Source organism: Sabethes cyaneus, chromosome 3 (assembly GCF_943734655.1).
Source record: "Sabethes cyaneus chromosome 3, idSabCyanKW18_F2, whole genome shotgun sequence".
In the NCBI taxonomy this organism is placed as follows: Eukaryota; Metazoa; Arthropoda; class Insecta; order Diptera; family Culicidae; genus Sabethes; species Sabethes cyaneus.
The window spans coordinates 35796887-35818101 of NC_071355.1; the positions used below are offsets into that span (position 1 = coordinate 35796887).

At 42.3% G+C, this 21215-nt stretch overlaps 2 protein-coding genes across 8 annotated transcripts in view; both read right to left on the reverse strand.

Annotated features, from left to right (window-relative positions):
• LOC128741210 (A disintegrin and metalloproteinase with thrombospondin motifs 1) overlaps nt 1-9476 on the reverse strand; it is a 540214-nt gene extending 530738 nt beyond the window's left edge. For all 7 annotated transcript variants that reach the window (XR_008412203.1, XM_053836850.1, XM_053836847.1 and 4 more), the window contains exon 1: nt 8030-9476. The gene's annotated coding sequence lies outside the window, so the exon portion shown is untranslated. The remainder of the gene's footprint in view (nt 1-8029) is intronic.
• An 8425-nt stretch (nt 9477-17901) lies between these two features.
• Nucleotides 17902-19975, reverse strand: LOC128741328 (ras-related protein Rab-4B). The gene is made up of 3 exons (XM_053837066.1): nt 19758-19975; nt 19411-19491; nt 17902-19138 (listed from the first exon to the last, which is right to left on the reverse strand). Exons 1-3 carry the CDS (start codon nt 19771-19773, stop codon nt 18561-18563), a joined length of 675 nt encoding a protein of 224 aa, XP_053693041.1. The 5' UTR covers nt 19774-19975; the 3' UTR covers nt 17902-18560.
• Nucleotides 19976-21215: the final 1240 nt, after the last annotated feature.

Consider the following 21215-nt stretch of genomic DNA (forward strand, 5'->3'; position numbering starts at 1 on the left):
AACGAAATTTCCGCCAGCAAAATCAAATGGGCAAAACATCTTGTTCGAAACAAGACTCGTTCAAAAAACAGAATAAGGGTGTACGTCTTTGTTTACTATACCGAAAATAGGCGTGTAACATTTGAATGAGATTTCAAATGCTAACAGCTACTATACTACTGAACGAAACATAACTGTTAATATATCGCTGCCAGATTAAATATCCAGCAATTATACTATTAAATGGTTAAATGAACCAAATTCTGCCAGATTGTTCGTTTTCGGTCAGAAAGTAAAAATTAAAAATCCAAAATTTGGTGCCGATCGGACATTCCCTCGATCATTGGGAACACCTCCATTTTTAAGGAAACTACCTGTTTTTGACAAAACCTCTTATTTTCTTTCGCTTATATCTCCGGAAATATTAAGTTTAAACATTAAGATTAAAACAAATATTAAACAATATTTTCACATTTTCAAAGGAAATACCAAGAAATTCTAAAAAGATATTATAGTTGAGCACCAGCACTGCCAAATATTTTTAAATTCAATTTGAAGACTAAATTTACATTTTTCTATCAATGAAGACAATTTTATCTCAAAAATTCCAACTTCATCGCGTTTCGCAGATTTTTTACATAGGAATCACTCATCGCCACGAGGTGTTCTTTGCCGATCCCGAGAAACAGTGTTTTAAAGCAAGCAATCCCCCATTTTTAATGTAAAACTAAGAGCAAAATAACTTTTTCTTGAAGCAGTGATTCTTTATGCAATGTAAATATACTTTGCCATATCGGGAAAACATTTATCTGTACCTATCAAAATGGATTTCTGTCTGTCCGTATAGACTCGGCAACTACTGAACCGATCGGCGTGAAAATTTACATGCAGGGTTTTTTTGGGCCAGGAAAGGTCCTTATGATAGTTAGTGACCCCTCCCCCTCCTAAGGGGGGGGGGGGGGCTCCCATACCAATGAAGCACAAATTTCTGCATAACTAGGGAACTAATCAAGCAAATGGAACCAAATTTGGCATATGGGGCTTTCAGGGCATCTTCTACGGTGGTCTATATTTAAACCAGAGTTATACCAAATTTGGACCAGCGAAATGGTTCTATTCAGATCAATCCGCAGCAGTGATGTAAATATTTCCTGTTGCGAATCAACAAAAGGGTGCATGATGTAAATAAACCAAAGGATGGTTGGATTTCGCCTTTTCGTTTGGTTATGCCAGATATGAGAAATGCATATTCAACTCCTAGCGATAAAATCGAAGCAATTTTAGTTTAAGATGGATTGATTAATATATTTCACAATCAGTCTGCTGAAGAAATGACGATAGCTTTATAAACTTCATCACTTTTATTATTTTTTTTCCTGCCAAATGTCACTCCCCCGTACCTGCAAAATTTAAAACGATCTTCTCGCTGTTCCAAATCGGGTCAGAAATAAACCAAAAGTTATACGAGTTGTAAAAAATTTACAACTTCGCTCCGGTATAAAATTAGATTTACAACACCGGTGGGGAAACGTGGCGAAATTTTGACCAAAACCAGGATTTGGATCACCGTAGAAGATGCCCTTAGGAAGCAGGATTTTTTTCTATGGTGAATTATGACCCTTCCACTCTTTAAGAAGGGGGGGGGGCTCCCATACAAATGAATCACAAATTTCCTCTAACTCGAGAACTAATGAAGCAAATGGAACCAAATTTGGCATGTGGGGGATTTTGGAGGCATGAATTTATTTTATGATGGTTTGAAACCCCTCACCCTTGACTTTTTTGCGAAACTCAAACTCAACTAATCGTGCTCAAGAAATTTTAGAATCTGCCATAAAACAATAGTCAATAACAAGACCACTAAAAATCTGAGGGATTGTGCACAAGACACGACCGCATTGGTGACGTAGGACTGCGTAACTCTCTTTCTAGCGATAGTAGGATGTATCCATGTATGTAATAATACGATTCTTCATGTATACAACCTACATACGCAACGTTTATCAAAGTACAGGCCGCACTCGATTATCCGGGGATTCGATTGACCGGGGATTCGATTATCCGGGGATTCGATTATCCGGGTTTTTAGACTCGATTATCCGGGTGAAAAAAAAATTATTTTTTTTCGAAGATTTATTTTAAACCTTAATGTTATAGTTTTCATGCTACCTGATGATTCTTACTTGACAAGTATTGATTCACCTCCTTAAAGCTACAAAATCCCTTTCTTATATCCCTTTTATCGACGAACAAAACAAAAATAAATCCTGTGATAATGAAATCAATTTTTTTACTTAAAAATCATCATCATCATCATTATCGTAATCATTAATAAAACAAATATTGCAAAAAAGGTATCTTATGACTTTAGGGGAGATTGATCAATAATAAAAAAACCTGATTTAATCCACCTAGTGGTGAAAGGAACCTTTGTTATACGGTCTTACTTGCTATTTGAGATATAAATCGACACGTCTTCGGAAAATAATTCATCTATTGGTTAACGTTGCATTGTGCGTTGGTTTACATAAAATTTTTGAAAATTGAATAAGTTTACAAAATTTGAACAAAATAGAAGTACTTATAAATTTTGATAGTTCCTTTTCTCGTGAAATTGCTGAGTAAGTTGTTACTAATGTGGATAAGTGCAAGTAAATGTAAGTTGTAAGAAGAAATATTATTCTTTCACATATACATTGCGTAGTAGAAGTCTAGCTTATAGGTTTTTGAACTATGCATAATTTCCTGTAATGCCATTCTATTCACATCAATAAAGTTTTCGTGAATAAATTTCATCAATTTTTATTGACCTTCGGTTACTCACGCTGTTGTATTTTGTACAACATGTGGAAGTTTTTGAATGCCATATTGTTATATAGTTACAAATCATTGTTTAACTAACGTATGTTCTTCAATAAACTTGTTATGAGCAAAACGTTAGAATTATTCGATGCATTAATACTTTAAATTGTTAGGGAAACATCAGCATAAACCGACAAAAAATCACAGGAACGAAGCAAACAGCATGTGAGGTATACCGCAATTGGCCTCAACTGGCATTTTCTCTCGTTTCTTCATATAGAAAAATGGTGTCTGTATGCAGCAAAACTATCAGCAAATGTAAAATGTTTAAAATGTATCCGTCTGTCGGTAGTCAAATAATTCGGAATCAAAATTAGGGTGTTTTTTAGATTCAAAGTTCTACAGATCCTAAACAAGCAGACATAAAGGTATACTATATTCAGTGAAGTTGTGTATTTTTACTATTTGTACAACGTTGTAATACATGAAAACGTCATACAACAATTACAAAAAGAGCTGAAATAGAAAAACTGATTTTACAAATGCATTTTACAATAAATAAGATTTCTCTATCTTCGCTGAAGAGACAGAAGGTTACTGTCTTCAGCAAAATTTCTTGTAATAATATGCTCTAAAACATTGCAGAACACATCAATGTGTTAATAAATAAATAACAAATAACATCAATGTGTTATATTGAAACTGAAGAAAAATAATTTTTTTATTTTACTTTTAGGGGAATTAGTCAAAATTTAAATTCTACCAGACGATAGAACATTCAATTTCAAAAAACTCTTCCAAAGGTTTGATAAACTTAAAACCAAGTTTTCCTAGTCAAAACTCTAGTGCGCACGTTTTCTTTGATTTTGGGCTATTGTGCGCGCGAGTAACTGTGTTACAAAAGTTAGCGCGAGTGTTCGAGGGTTAATATCTTTTGACCGGAAAAACCAATTCTTATGAAATTTTGCATATATATTCGTAGTGCCAAAACCTCTCGTTTGACATTAAAATAATTGAAATTAGGCAAATTAACTTGGTTAAAATCATTATAAATTATAGTTAATTTTGGTGTGGTGAATACTGTTGCTCATAACTTTCAAACTAAACATCCAATCAAAAAACAATTCAATAGTGATCTATCCGGCTATATTACCCTTCAAATGAAACTAATAACGCATAAATCGGTTTGGCCATCTCTGAGAAACAGGCGATCATTTGGACCTTGTCAAAACTGGTTTTTAAGCGTAACTTTTAAACTGCATATTTGTTTTTGATGAAACCTGGTAGAAAGTTTAGCGATAGCAATAGCTTTCATTTGGTACTATGATCATTCAAATTGGTTGTGTAGTTCCGGAAAAAAACGTGTCACGTTGTTTTCACATTTTTGCCTATAACTTTTAAATGAAACATCGTACCATGAAACAACTGAATTGGTGATATACTAGGCATAAATACCGTTCAAACAAAAGTAATAGCGGATGAATCGGTTCAGCCATCTTCGAGAAACAGGCGATAGAAAAAGAGCTGCACACACATACATACACACACACACACACACATACAGACATTGCTCAATTCGTCGAACCCTATCGATTGATATAAGACACTTGGCCCTCCGGGCCTTGGTTCTATTTCGCGTTTTTCGACCAATTTCTAAACCTTTGTTATATAGTATAACAAAGGTAAAAATCATTTATAACACCTAAATATTGAAAATCATAACACACTAAAAATAATTTTGTACCAAAAAGAAAATCATCAGTCGAAAAAATCGTAAGAAAGGAATTTTTTGACTTTCGGGAAGATAGATCAATAATAAATAAAACATTCATGATACCTAAAAGTCAAAAAACTTGACATGCTAAAAAAATGTTGTTCCAAAAATGATTCGATTATCCGGGTGATTCGATTATCCGTGCTGAAAATAAAAATCAACACCCGGATAATCGAGTCCGGACTGTAGTTACATTGTATACGTTTAATCCTCAACCGATTTTGGAGTTATATCCATGAATTGATTGAATCTATTTTACTAAAACGAATCGAAGTCACACTAAACCAAACAGTAAATAAATTTTCATGATCTGTTTCTACGTTGAATAGTGCTTTTCCTTTGGTAATCGGTAGATGGTACGCGCGAGTTTTCAAAAAGCTGAAGAATTTGCGCAAAACTTTTCTGCAGTTTACAAAAGAAGAACACTGATAATAAAGCATTTACAATTTGCAGGCGTTTTGGTAGTGGCAGAAAATGTCGCCTGTGACCAGTAAATTTATTCCCGCCATTTGTTGGTCGTCCGCAACGGCGAAAAGTTCGACTTTTCCCTCGTTGCCTGTGTTATTATGGTATTAACTGGGCAAGACAATATGATAAACTCTTCAACCGTTGTGATCTTTAAAAGGACCGATTGTTTCATTATCATAACTCTAGCCTGAAATAAACTTGCACTAACGCACCTAACTTAATTCTCTCATGAGTCACGATGAAATACCAGTCCAGGCCAGGAGGCCAACTGCAAGTGACATGTCATAATTCTGGTCGTTTTTTTGTCACGAGCAGCATATTTCCTGCCAATTCCAGACCTTCAGCAGCCAGATATTCCATCACGGCAGCGAGACGAGTGCTCCAGCTCCAACACGCTCGGCATACTTTCCTTTCCTCAGCAGCCGATGAACACGACCAACTGACGACTATGTGAACCGTTAGGCAAGCAATGTTTCAAATACAACCTTTAAAATTATGCCACGGATGTGACTCGAAAGCTGCCTGTCCGATGCGTCACAAGCTAGCTGCTTGCCGACGTGTCGCCAACGAAAGCCGCTGACCGACTGACGATGCGCAGTAAAAGGCTTAGCAGCCAAAATCATATCGTTCACTGGCGGATGAGTCGATGGATTCTTCAGTTTGTTGGCGTCTCGCTTGGTGAATTTGGATATCTTCGTTGCCTTATTCGGGGAAACAGCTGAACCTCAACAATTTTCGATCGGGTTCTATAGGGCGTAAATTGAATACAATCATAAGGAAGCTTAACCCGTAGCATACCGTATATATTTCTGTCATTCGTGCTGGAGAAGCACTGACGAGGGAAGGCAAAAATATGAAAATAATTCAATTTTTCAAACACGCGCATTGAAAATCAATAGTTTTCTACATTTTAAATATTTTCCAAATCGATTTTCCGATTAATTGTTGTAAATATCTTGGAAATCTATTGAAAATTGACTGAATTATAAGCCGAAGCGTGAAAACGTAATTCCACTTTGATGACGTCATTTCCAACAACCAATCACGAAGCGAGAATTCTGGCAAAACATAGGTACATTATTTTTAATTTTTCAATAGTTCAACATCAAGAATCCATACTTTTCTTTATTTGGGCCAATTCCTAGAAGATTTTCCAATCGATTGGTGTAAGAATATTGAAAATCGCTCGGAAAACCACTAAGCTATTAGCGTTCAAAACCTGACCACTTTTCGAGAAAGATTTTTTGGAATTACCCCCTATACCAGCTACCTTCCTGAAAGAGGTAATCCTACGTCAAAACTATCTATAGCAACACTAGTTGATTCAGGGCGAGATGACCGCAGGCCGTGAATATTACCGCAGTCGGAAGCGCCTTCACAGAAATCACCTATGGTCTAGGATCATTTGTTTTCCTAGGCCTACTGACCTCTATTACTTTCCTTCAGTTGAGTCCGTACGAGCGATAGCGTGTAAGGAGAGGGTCACCCCTGTGAAATGGTACATACCACATAAAGGTTTTCCGTGAAATGGTACATTCCGCGTAAGGTTTTTCACGAAATGGTATTCGGCGAAATGTTATACAATCACGGCGAGTATTGCTATCCGCTTTATTTTATCTGGCTAAGCAATAGGGGAGTTGTTTTCTACTTTAACTGTGCGGAAAATTGCAATTTTGTATATTAAACTACCCATCCCAGGTAACAATTTGGGTTTTATTGCACTCTTATGATGCCATTTAAGACCAAAATTGGTCTTGAAGACCATCATAAGATTACAATAAAACTCAAATTGTTGCTTGGGATGCTTCCATAGTTACGTAACTGCCAAAATGAATCATCTAAGTTTGAACTCCTCAGAAACTTGCAAAACTCGAGATTGTGACAAAAGTCATTCGTGATTCACGATTTATGTACAACACAGTATGATTTGTGGCAATACGAAGTTTGTCGAGTCAGCTAGTAATAACTTATAATAACAACTCGTAAGAATGGAAGACTGTTGTTTTGTGCCTTCTCAAATGTATAGCTAACATCTTTGAAGACATTGTTGATTATTGTTAATCGTTGTTGACTGCTGATCAAAGTCCACTTGTTTTGAAATAATGTACAAAAAAAATGTCGTCTACATATCTCCACCAGCGATCTAGTAAGACAAGTATTTCCTCAAAATTTGGTTCTATATTTGCCATAAATAGCTCACATAAAAGGGGTGACAGGGGGTTGCCCATTAGGGATCCCTTCATTTGTTTATAGAAGTTGCCTTGTAATACGAAATAATTTTCTGCCATACAAAGTTGGGTCAGTTTCAAGTAACCTCGACCTTTGTTGTACACTCGTTTCAGTACGATGTGAAAGTAGCCATTTTACTAAAATATTCAAAGATATACAAAGAGTTTTTCTGCTACCATCAATAATGTTTTTGTGATCCTGATTAGTTTTATCCACACGTTTTACCATTTCGATAACGCTATCTATAATGATGGAAAAATACTATTTTAAGTAAACTGAGTCTGAGTCAGTTTACGAAACAAAGAATCTAACTAAATTAGTTTATTTAAATTAAGTTGAAAATCAAGTCAAGTTCATGGCAAGTCAGTGATACCGCAAATCTAAAAAACAATTTCATCTGTCATCAATAATCAACTTAATTATAAGGCGCTGTAAATCACCGAGAAATCTAGCATGCCATAAAGCAGAACCAATTTACAGCCCAGCAGAGCCAATAAAACAATAAATTTATTTTATTTGCAGCTATCAAACAATATCCCCATCGTCGAACGTTAATTTATACTAGCGTGTCAATTCCAAGAACGAACCCAACAAAATTGCACGATTTTCTTTTGGCTAAACTTTCTCCACTAAACAAACGGAGGGAAAATTTCCCGCCACAAACCAGTGTATACATAGTTTGGCATTCGTCCAAACAAAAAAAAATATCAGCGGCAGGAAAGTTTTTTTTTCAATTTAGAGTGAGTGAAAAGAACAACACTTAGGCGCCACACTTACCTTACGGAAAAAATCGAAAGCACGTTCTGCCGCTTGTTTCCGTCAACACGAGCTGCTGTTTACTGCTTCTGCTTCTTTTGATTTTTGTAACAAACAATCTCTTCTGATTTATTTTGTAACAATCTTCGTACACGTCAGTATGTAGAACTTTCGTTGCTTTGCTTGGCAGTCACTAATCGCGTCACTAATTATTCGATTACTTAACTTACAAATTACCGAATTAACTTACAGGCAAAAAAAAACATTAAAACTGTACTTTCTTCGTGTTGCGTTCACTAACCACCGATGACACTTCACAACAAGCGCAAATTTATGTATGCTACTTTCTTCTCTCTTCTTACAGAGTTTACAGAGCGAAAAAAAAATCGGAAAAATGTCACCCAACAAATCACCTTACATTTCTCGATTTATCGCACTACGCTCTGTTCGTTTTCAGAACCGCTTTTCGGATTTCGGGTTGGGATTATTTAACAGAGTGCTAATAAGCATAATCTACGAAAAAATGCTTCTTTTTTCTCTCTCCCCTATCAAGCGCGCGCGAAGCTTACACTATCACAACCGGCAAGCAGGAAACGTGAAACGAAACACATTCGATAGATAAAGTACGAAACCGAAAAATTAAACCAAAAAAAACAGGTTGGAAAGACACCCGAAATCAATTTCGATGAATATTCATCACGTTTTTCAATCGTACAACGCTCGCTCGGACTGACCGCACCAACACATATGGCACCGAAGAGGTTCCCATGCGCGGCCCAACGAACGCGAACGCCTCGCTCGCTCCTACTGTCAATCCTCCTATGGGAATCTGGGCGCGCTTGTCCGGATGCACCCGCGCCGCGTTCGTTCACTACACTCACTGCTGCTGGAATTCTGGAATTCGTTTCTGCCAGCCAGGCACAACACGATCAAGGCTGAAACCTAAAGCTCCCGCTTGCCACAGCAATTCTTCGAAGTTCTAAGCGCAACGTCGATTGTTCAGAATTCGTGATGAGGGAACTGCTGAATGAAGCCAAATTCATTGAATGAAACTCGAGAGCCACGGGAGTTGTACTTCCAGTTCTGGCAGGGAATGATCTACTTGTATCCGCAATTTTCACGCCGTAGAACTCTTTCGACCCCTCGAAAGGCTTAAGCTCGAATCAAAACCCGATCTCTCGCAGCAAGCACCGGCGACCCGAATTTTTTTTTCCTCTAGAGGTAACAAGTTCTTAACTGCAAACAATTAAACGTTTTCGTTTTTTTTTATTTTCGCCTTCTTCTACTACTTCTTCTATAAAGTCTACTCGCAGCAAAATTCGCGAAACGCACCCGAACGCGTATAAGCACTTGGCTTTGCACTTGGCACGAGACGTCGTCGCCCTCGTCGTCGTCACTTATTAAATATTAATTCAAACAGTTTCAAAATGCTTCGAAAGCCTTTGCCTTCCTTCTTCGGCCAAACGCTGAAAAAGGAGCTGCCACCGCCGCCGTCAACGAACGATTTGAAACTGATCCTTCTAGTTGCGTACGAGTTAACCTAACCAAAAACCATCACCGTCCGCGACCGGGACGGGACCGCGCTAATGCATGCTCTCTCATACTCTCGCCGCCTCTTAGAAGCGCTCTCATATCGCCGTGCATATATGCTGGGCGGCGCGCGGAAAGCCCCCAATCCGTGATGGTTCACCCAGCCGCCCGGTACCCGGTGGAGAAGCACGCATGTTCTGCACGGTATGCTATCAATTTTTTCTATTATCACTTTTGCCGGTATCGATCGGGAGCGCGAGAGCGCGTCTGTTGTGTCTTGTGTGGCATACAAACAGAGAATCGCGAGAGTGGCTCCTAGCAGCCGGCCCCCACAACGCAGACTGTGGTAGATCGTGCTGCAGCAGCAGCAGCAGCGGCCGATAAGAATAAGCCGCTTGTCGATGCATCATCGCTTCGCATGCTTCACGAACGGTAACAGCAAGAGAGCGGATTCCAACTTCCAAGTGTTGCAGCTCAGGCAAAACAGATGATCTTTGCTTGGCACAGATGACGATGACGGTGTACGAAGTAATGTTGCGCACCAGCAGCGATTGCGGCATCAGCACTAACTTATGTGCGACACGTGACAAAGGCAGCTGCGATGAGATTGCAGAACAGTGGTGAAGGGTGATGGACAAAATCGGGCGCAAAGCGAATCAAGGGACAGAATTTTAATTATTTTGATTGATTTACATAGCCTATTTGAAAAGCGGAGGAAACAAATGAGCTAATTTTCAATTTTTAATTTGTTGATGCAGAAGTTGTCTACTATATTTCTTGCCTTAGTTTGAAAACCAGCAATTAATAGTTATTTGAACATAGCTTGTTTTCGAAAATAATATTATCCAACATGATACACTTGTCTTATCTAGCAATTGAGTCATCTATTAATTGTAGACCATGTGAACTAGAATGAGTACGCAATCATAATATTAATTAATTAACGCATCAATTTTTAAAGCAGGTAAAGCTGGTTCAGAAAAATTTTGGGACTTGCCAATGTATGTGGATAGACTAACAGTAGATTATTTATTTATTTATTAACTTTTTTTATTGGGGTTTTCAACCAGTGGTTGATTCGCCGCAAAACAGTAGATTCAAATTTGATTATCAAATGGACACTGGTATTGTTATTGAAGGGCCAATCGAGATTTGATAGAACCGCAAGCAATCTCTTTCTCTTCCAGTTTCTCTTTCTTTTCCAGCCTCTCTTTCTCTTCCAGTCTCTCTTTCTCTTCCAGTCTCTCTTTCTCATCCAGACTCTCTTTCTCTTCCAGTCTCTCTCTCTCTCTCTCTCTCTCTCTCTCTCTCTCTCTCTCTCTCTCTCTCTCTCTCTCTCTCTCACAACACACTTCCGACCCTCCTCCGTGTTGTAGCATGGCACACGATTCTGAAAATAATTTTCCAGGATCCTGTACAGCGACACCGGCACTTGGACGTGCCGAAGCGAGTTGTTTACGGAGCCCCCAAGCAGCACATTTTCGCACTTACGGTTGCAGAAACTTATTTATAACTAAAATTAGTGGTAAATCGGTTGCCACTACTGGTTTGTAACAACTGTGCTAGTAGGGCTCCAGCTAGCGCTATTAAATGCATTTCTCACGTCGAGCGTGACAACTGCGCAATAGCGAATACCTGGCCTCTTGTGCTGGATCGCCACCTCGGCTGTCTTAGTGACAGACAAGATGGCATCCACCGTAGATTTGCCTTTTCGGAAGCCGAATTGGTTCCTTGACAGACCGTTTGTGCCATCAGTGTACTGTACGAGTCTGTTAAGGATAACCCTTTCCAGTACCTTGCCGGCGGTATCAAGCAGATCAATATGACGAGAGGACACCCGGAGGTTTTCCCGGCTTCGGCAATAGGACCAGATTCTGTCGCTTCCATCTGTCCCGGAAGTGGCCAGCTTCCAGGCATCTACTCATTACTGCCCCGAATAATTCGGGAGCCTCCAGAATAGCTGGTTTAATGGCCTTATTCGGGATTCCGTCTGGCCCGGTGCGGTGCCTTGCTCACCTTTAGGGATTTAGTGATCTCAATGAGTTCCTCGTTCGTAACCGTTACTTCCTCCCCGACCTCTAAACCACCGTCGCCCACGTTACTTTGGAAGTTCGGCACGGAGGCCGACCATCCAACGCTATGATCTGAGATACTGGAACGTCGGCCGTGGGACGACTCAGCGGCCTGAGGCCAGGGCCTTGGCTTGTGGCGCGGAAAGAGGCCCTCGATGATCCGCTCCAGCATCTCTGGCGATCGCTCTGCGGGCGCCATCACGCCCTTGGTTTTTGCCATTACGACCCTGTAGGCATCACCCCACGGGTTCGCATAGGCACTGGCACATAACCTTCCAAACCAGGATCGCTTGCTAGCTATTATCCCTCTCTTAAGCGCTGCGCGTGCAGCAACTAGTGCTACTCGACATTCTGCTCTGCCCTCGTCCGAACGAGCTCTTTGCATAATTCTCCTTGCACGAAAGCAGGCTCCGCGGAGTTCCGCAATTCATTCCTACTGAAGGTACTTGTGATGCCGACGTTGGCCAGGTCTACGTCGAGCTATGCCAGAGCCTCAAACAGAATCCGACCCCTATGGTTCGTGCGACGACTTCCCCACTCGACCGCCCAAGCGTTTAAGTCGCCCGCCACAACCACCGGCTTTAGACCAGTCAGCAGAACTGATACTCGGTCTACCATCCGCGTAAACTGCTCGATCGACCAATTCGGCGGAGCATAACAGCTGCAATAGAACACTCCACCCACTTTGGCAACCGCAAATCCCTCGTCTGCAGTTGACACAACCTCTTGAACCGGGAACCTGCCTGTCGTCCATATAGCCGCCATCCCGGACCTATCCGAGACCCAGTTACCGTTTCCGGCAGGGATGCGGTATGGGTCCGAGATGATGGCAATGTCCGTCGACGACTCAGTAACTGCTTGGTATAACAGCTACTGGACCGCGTGGCAGTGGTTCAAGTTTAGTTGTGTTACCTGCAATACACCCGTGTTTTAGTCGCCGGCGCGCCTGCCGGGCACTTTGGGCCTCCTGTTGTGTCCTGTACATATCAGGCACTTGGGCGGCGCAGAACAGTCCCTCGCAATATGGCCCGCAACGCCACATCTTCTACACAGGTGGCTTCTGTCAGGACCCTTACAGCTCCAGGACTTGTGCCCTCGCTCAAAGCACCGGAAGCAAGCCTCCGGCTGCTGGAACACGCTCAGTGGGCATACGGACCATCCCACCTTCAGTTTGACCGCCTTCAGGGCTGTATTTCCATCTACCAGTGGAAGTCTTATTGTAGCTACCTGGGTTCCCGCCGGTCTCTTGCGCAGACGAACTGCTTCGGTAGTCACCACCACGTTACATTGCTCCTTGAGAGCCCGTGTCAGTTCGACCGCTTCAGTGATCTCGTCCAGGTTATTAAGCTGGAGAGTCATCTCAGGCGTTAGTGCGCGGATCTGTATGCCATCACCAAGGGCCTTTTCTGCCAGCACTTTGTAGGCAGAACCCTTCTCAGTGGCATCCTTTTTGAGCTCAAGGATCATGTTGCCGGTGCGGGAGCGGCGGAAACTCCGCACATCCGCACCAAGACCCTTTAGCTGCTCGTCCCCTCTCATGGCCTTCAAAACTTTTGCATATTTCAGCCCCTCAGTTTTGAGGATAAGGGCATCGCCTTTGCTCCTCTTTTTTCTGACCACTTTCGGTGGAGTTCGATCCTCCTCTTTCTTCCTGGCCTTCTTCTTTTTCACTGTTTCCCACTGATTGTCGGCCGCTAACTGCGTCTTATTACCCTCAGTGGGTTCCTCGAATCAAGCGCTTCTTCGGGCCCGTGGGGTTTCTTCCCCTGGGGACTGCCTTGCACGTTTAGTGGATACCTTGTTGTCACTGGACTGCTCCGTAGTTGCAAGGGCCACGGTGTGGTCAGTCGTTGACAGGCAGGCATCCGTTTGTACAGACCTCGATACAAACGCCTTCTCTGCCACTTTTACTCGCGCTTCGAGTTTACTGTGTTCCTTCGTCGCAGCACGCATGGTGCCCCGAAGCATGAGCAGACTTTGTTTCAGGTCCTTCGCCTGGGTGCTGCGGCCTGCCACGAACTCGATAATGGCATCGAGCTGATGAGACGCCGCTACCACTCTTGGTAGCATGTCTCTCTTTCTTTCCACTGCTTTTATTAGCGACGGGCCGGTAAGGGCTGATTACTGTGGAGGGCGCTCTGGCACTCCACAGGCTCCGTTTAAGGCTGAGTATTTATAGAACCCCCCACCATTCATCCCTCGGCACGAGTCGCGTAACACCTTGGATTAGGGGTTTATCCATTCACGTTTTTACTTTTAGCCATGGATAACAGCTATTCAACCATCCTCCTTTAGGGGCTTTGGACCCTCTGCTCAGGTTCTCAGTATTTTCAGATTCATCGAACATGCTTCTACCGAGATCCGTCATTGGCAGGCGGAGAGTTTCCACTCAGCCTTCGCATGAGTGCCCCCTTCTCTGTCCGCATACGACCCTAGTTTCCACCGGTTGTCCGATTTCCACTAAGGAACGTATCCCGGATGGTACCACGAGGAGGTAGAGATAGGAGTTGCTAAATAAGAGGCTGTGGAACTTCGTGGTAGTTCTGGAGCGCATTATTCAACCATTTACCATCCTAAAATGTTATGTATTTATAGAGTCGATTATTATCCACACAGTTTACGGACTGTTCATACCCATTGATGGAGTTGAGCCCGATAGTTGTAATCATGTGCGCCAATTCGGTACTACATTGTTAATAAAGCCATGTAGATAATAACTAATTCTACAAATGTTTTTCAAATTTTGCTCGGCTGAAGTGCAGTAATCAAAAGAGCAAAATCGAAGCGAAAAGAACGTACCAAGTCTGCCAGAGCAATCTGCTTCTCACAACCATCAAACTGCTTTCGTTTTCTGTTCAACCGTTTCCTTTCCCTCCGAACAATGCCAGAATACTGTTTTCTCATACGACCACTCATCTTGCGCAGAAGGAGCACAACGACAAGCAGAGCTAATATTTTCTTCGCACACTGGAAACACACGACTACTCGCTCCGTGTCCAAAAGAGAATCTGCGATAGGCAATTATATGGACTGGAACGATTTCCCTCGTGATTTTGGTAGCGCTCCGGCAGAAAAAGAAAGATGAAACCAAACTGATGCTCACTCGCCAGCAGAGTAAAGCAGCAAAGCACTGCAGAAGCAAAACAAAACTCGTCGCGTCGGAGAAGGTAACATCCGACTGAGAGAGAGCAAATCGATTCGTCTTCTGTGCTTTGCCAGTAAAACGCCGAGAATTGAGATATTTTGCAGAGCACGACAGAAACCTGATCCAGACTGTATCGCACTAGTCCCTCGACTACTACGACACGTAAGTGCACAACACATCCGTACGCATCACGACTTAAATATAGGAGGCTATGTGTATTTTAGTCGTGCGTACACATGTTCGCTAGCATCTATGTTGAAGACACGCACCTCTTCGATTCGACCGTAGAGGAAACAGTTTCCGAGATAGCATCGTCAAATGCAAACGTTCTCTACGTCCGACAACAGGTCTGTCCAACGCTTCCACATATCCTAGGAGTCGCTGCCGATCTCTTCGTCCCAGTACCAACCGCTTTACCATAGGTATAGTAGTTTTGTCCTGAGTGAAATGCACCGACTGAACTGAATTTTTCTCTCCCGGAATCTGCGGCACTTTGGAAGAATTCTACACCCAATTCCGAATCTCGAACCCACCTCGTTGGTGAATGTACCGCACCTATTTCACTCGATCTATGGCCTTTTCAACAGTGACGACACTGTCGAAGTAATCGACTATACGTAATGGCGTTTGCTGTCGTTGCTTCCGGATACTGTCCGGCGAACTGCCCCACGTTGTGGTCCTTCTCGAATTTGGCCGAACAAAAAGAACTTGTCAACCCAAAAGTGGCAACGTTCATGACATAGACGCGCGGAAGATCTTGAGGGTTTTTACGAAAAAAAAAAAACTAGGAAGCGCTTATCTTGAGCTGGTGATACATTTCACTCACATCACTGCCAAAGGCAATTTCACGCTCTAGCAAACAGACTCAGACAGATATCAATGGAACCAGTATGTCGGGTCCCTTCAGCCGTTCGGAGTATAGGGACACTTCTTGTGCTATTGCGATTGCAGCTGCACCCCAATTGAGCCGCACCTTCGTTGGCTTCTTGGATGACATTTTGACGTAGCTCGAGGCTCTTCTCGAGGAGACAAGTGTAGCCAACTCCTAGCCTTTGCAGACGATCTCGACATCATTACTAGAAACCGTGGAACGGCGGAGGTAATCTACGCCAGCCTAAAAATGGAGGCTAGGAGGATAGGGTTACAAATTAATGCGTTGAAAACCAAATATATGGTAGGAAGAGGCTCCCGAGAAAGTAACGTTATCCTCCCACGGACAGTGACTATTGACGGCGATGAACTGGAAGTAGTTGATGAGTTCGTATATTTGGGATCTCTGGTCACCGCCGACGATAATACCAGTAAGGAGATCCAACGACGCATTCAAGCTGGAAATCGAGCCTACTTTTCCCTTCTGCAGAACTTTCGATCAAGGCGCATACGCCGCTGCACAAAGCTGACGATGTACAAAACGCTAATCAGACCGGTAGTCCTCTACGGACTTGAGACAGTAACTTTACTTACGGAAGACATACGTGCACTTGCCGTTTTTGAACAAAAGGTGTTGCGGACTATTTTTGGTGGAGTACAAACGGAAAGCGGAGACGTATCAATAACGAGCTACAGGCACTGCTTGGAGAGATTCCCATCGTACACCTGGCAAAAGTTGGGAGACTGTGGTGGGCCGGTCACGTCGCAAGGATGCGGACGACTGTGTAGTGAAATCCGTTCTCTTCAAGAACTTCACCGACACCAGGAATAGAGGGGCTCAACGTGCTAGATTGCTCGACCTGGTTGAAGCCGACTTGCGTGTGTCGAGACGCGCAACGAATTGGCGACGAGTAGCCCATGACCGAGTACAATGGGGAAGAATTCTTGATACGGCAAGAGCCACCCCGGCTCTCGGCTGAATAAGTAAGTAAGTATGCAGGCTTTCGTTGGAGACTTCAAAGTGAACACCTAGGTAGGCTCAATTTACTTCAGCTGCTCTTGCTTGCCTCAGACCGTACACTGTCCAGCTGAGTTTGCATCGCACTGCAATAAGATCCGCGACGGAATCGATCTTTAGCATTCAGCTTTTTTTGGGGCAACATTAGATTCCCAACTGTACGTATAATTTTCAGCACCTGCTCGGACCGGATATGATGAGTGCTGTCTACGCCCTGCAGTTTGCCTTTTCCCAAACTTCCGCAACGGGTTTGCTCAGCGGCTTGTAGTCCAGGCACATGTTTGCCTCGCATGCTTTCTACACAATCTCCGAAATGATATTGGTAAAAGTCCGTATTGTCATTCGCTTTTTGCCGCGTTTGTAACGCACCCACACACGCTTGTCGTTGTCGAGAACTCTAGAAGTTTGTCCACTAGGTCCTATTTCCTTTGTCAGTTCGGCTGTTTTCAGGTGCTCGCAAAGATCTGCAGTGAAATCGCTGGATTTATGTTCGTTTGGCTCTGTGAATGGTTGCTTTCCCGGAACTTTCGGTGTCTGCAACGGCTTTCCTGAACCTGGAGTCCTGGTGTCGGATTGACTGAAGATAACGGTTCGATCCTTTTGCCAGCAGCTTTCAGCTTCTTCACTTCTTCATCCAGGCATCTGGTTCAGGAACTTCTCCTGCGGCTCTCTCATTTGCTGAACTTGCATCCTTCTCTCGAGTATAATAGCTCGTTCCTGACGAAGATACTCCTCTTCTTCCTCTTTCTCGCGGAGTTGCTGCTCTAACTCCGGACACTTCTTTTCCAGAGCTTGCTTGATTTTCCCCTCTTTCCTCTTCAGTATTGCCTCCACCTCCATTTCTTGCTCCAACCGTTTTTGAGTTTTCTCCATTTCCTTCCACTTTTGCTCCGTTGATTTAACGACGGGCTCCTCGGGATCCTTCTTTCTAGAGGTTCTTCTCCAACCTCGTGTTGTCGGTGATTCCCACGCAGCGGCAGTGGAACCAAGATATGCAGCCATCGCACCCGTTCATTTCCTCGAATCAGGCATCAGGCAATCAGGCGAATCAGGAATCGAAAATGTTGTTTTTCGAAATTATGTGAACCAACAAATTGTTTGTTTGCTTCGCCCCAACCAACGCTTTACTTGGCTACTGACAGTCACAAAACACAACAGGACAAACTGTCCAAAACGAATAATTAGGAAAACGAATTGGATCTGCCTGCCGGGTCTTCTTTGAGTTCTATTTTTCGAATCAAACCAGTCAATCAATAAACTACAGTCCTCAAGACAACTGGAACATATTTGTTTACGATACTTATTATATTGTGGTTTAAATAAACATTCAAAAGATATTCATTGATTTTTTTCTTCTTTTTCGTACAATACACGGTGCGTACACAAATTTATAATCTCTAATTAACATCAAAAACAACGTATCTCAGTTTTGTTTCGGTTAAGTGTCTAATCGAGAGCTGCTTACAAGGTTAGAGAATTACCGCTAGAAAAATAGGTATAAACTTAGATAAATGGAATTAAAATCTGGATTCGAAATAAAGTTGCAAGTATGGATAAACCATAAGGGATCACCGATGTGAGATTTCCGATAAATTATCAGATTTGTAAATAGAACGGTTGCAGTTTTTAGTTACGCTTTTACTTGCCCATAATCTTGTGTAAATAAATGTCAATAAAAGGTGATAGAAAAGCCAAAAATATATATATAGAATGCACAATTCGTCTTTAACAGTTTTCCAATAGTTATTATTGTACGTGCCTGTATGCTCATTTTACTTACCCAATCACCTCTAAAGTATCCCGCCGGTATCAAGCGGTTATCGGACTAAAACCTACAAATTTTGCAAATACAACAGAGAGAAAAGTGTTTCCCGTGGGCAAGAGGAAAAGCATTCTTTTCAAAGAAAATGCGCACCTCTACGGCCGGCAGCCACCGGCACAATCGGGCGTCCGACGTCTGACGCTGCTTTGCTGTCGAGCACCTGCCAATCCAGCTCCTCCGCCACTTCGCATCGATGTATCACCATACTGAATGCCGCTGCCAATTCGTTCCGGGTCCAACTCGCCGGTTTCGATCTTTGCCAGGATAGTTTTCGAGCACTTCAGAAAAGCTTCCTCCACATTTTCTCCCGTTTTGGCGCTCGTCTCCAGGAATATTAGCTCATTTTCCTGAGCGAAGTTGCTTGCCTCCAGAAAGGTTACTTCCCGGTCTTCCTCCAGATCTTTCTTATTTCCAACCAACAAAATACAAATGTTTTGCGAAGCGAGCGTCCGAGCATCATTCAGCCAATTCGAGAGGACATTGAAACTGTCCCGAGAGGTTGTGTCGTACACCAATAAAGCACCAGCAGCACCTCGGTAGTAAGATCTTGTGACAGAGCGGAACCGTTCCTGTCCAGCCGTGTCCCAAATTTGCAACTTGATAGATTTGCCACCCACATTGACGATCCTGGAACCAAACTCAACTCCGATGGTGTGTGAACTGTCTTCTTTGACTGCAAAATCCAAATAAGGCATAATATGTTAATTGCATAGCCAATCAATATTAAACCATGCAGCAAAAAACGCAATTGAGCATGCATTAACCATCAAAATTATCGTAAAATTGTTTACCAATTTTACTACTGCATCGTCTATTTCAGCGAGAAAAAACTGATAAGCGAACAGCGCGTATTTCATAACTGAGAAACTTTGCCACAAATGCGTTCTAGGCCGCTACTAGTCACTAACACCTGCGTGAGGCTCTAGAGCTAGAAAAAAAACCTACATTTGTTTTCAATAAAGTGATGCAGCAGACACGATTTTCCACTTCCAGCTCGGCCGATGATGAGAAACTTGAATAGATAATCTGCGGAGAAAAATACAACAAAACAAAGACGTCATAATAGAAAGTAAAAAAAATCGGGAACGGGAAACCTCGCAAAAAAAACATGAAGCCCCAAAAAAGAATTTATCCGAGTGCTGGAAAGCCTACCGCAGTATTGTGAAGCAACAGTGTAGGGAGCTTCGTTCGTACAATAAAAAAAAGAACATAAACTTGCAAATTAGCTCATCCCACCGTGACGAACTGGTTCTGCCTATCATCGATGAAATTATTCTTCACTGGTTGCTTACCGTATGATTCAGACATTGCGAGGTACAAAAACTTCCCGAAACGTTCGGAAATCGCGTTGATTTAAACCAGAAACCTAACGGGAACGGAAAAAATGCACAGAAAACAGTTTCTATTTCCAGTTACTTCGCATTTAACTATGCACTTTAATTTCCACAGGATGTGTTTTGAAAACTTTGCACTTGATTTTGACGCATATGCAATTTTCAGGTGAAGTGAACAAAAAGTGCTCCTTTTGATTGAAAGCTGATGCGCGTACACAAAGGGTGCCGGCGAATAGGCTTTAGTGGAATGGCGGTGTAACTCAAGCTGAACAAAATACACTGAATCAAATTAGCATATACTATTTTCCAAAACCAATACTCTGATATATATGAAGTAATTTGCGGTTTCGTCACCAACGAGAATGACATTTGCTGAGGATCGCTTATGTAGGAGTGAGAGGGGAGCAAAGAGTGGAGGAGAGGATCCGGGAGTTTGGAATTTGATGTTGTTGATATTACTCCTACTGCAAACAGCCTCAGCGAGGGCCTCAGCTAATGTCAAAAAATCTTTATATGTGTGCGTGGTGGAATACTTCATTGTACATTGCATTACCATGTACCCCCGTTGGTATGACCTTCTTTAATCTGAACATTTTTAATCTGTACCCCGGTGGTATGAATGCGTTCACATTAAAACCCGATCAAGCGTCACACACAATTGACGTTAAAGTTGACCCAAGGGTACGCCGCTGAGAACATTCCGTTCACCTCATTCATAGAAATTTTGTTCAGTCTGTGCCTTACTGTGCCGCTGAGGTGCTGGTCGTGTGAAACCTGCCAAACTCGCCTGCACCCAGCCAGACTATTTTGATCGTTTTGACAATAACAAACATTGGCAGGGCTGCCAATTTCTAACATTTCTAAATTTAAATGTCAAAAAGGTGGGCCACAGTGTGCCATGAACTGTGAAATGAATGTACCGCAATTGTAATCAATGAGGTAAGCTGTTCCTTAAAATGAGCCTGCAACAATGTTCTAAGCGACTTACCCTTGAGTTGACCGGTAAATTAAAATAAAAGCAAAAAAATTTAATGCGTTTCCTCTTGCTCAGGAGCTTTGGCAATATAGCTCATATGCAACTTACCTCTCTCCAGCACTCAAAATAGACCATTTTAGTCGAAACTGCCGAGCCCATTTCGTCTTCTACAAACCGAATGTTTAGAATTCGCGCATGTTTGAAATGTTTTCAAAACGTTTGTTTTCGTCAAATCAAAACAACAAGTTCATAGGGTGAGCGTCTTGCGCATATGTGAAAATGAATAGAGTTACCAAATATTCAGATTAAAAATGAACTCGCCCAATCTGAACGAGCTGTTTTTCATATTAGCGGGGGTTGAGTGTAATTTTACGAGTCATACGCGTTACAAATTCATTTTTTGATGTTTTTTGGAGTGATTTCAACGCGCTGGCAATTTG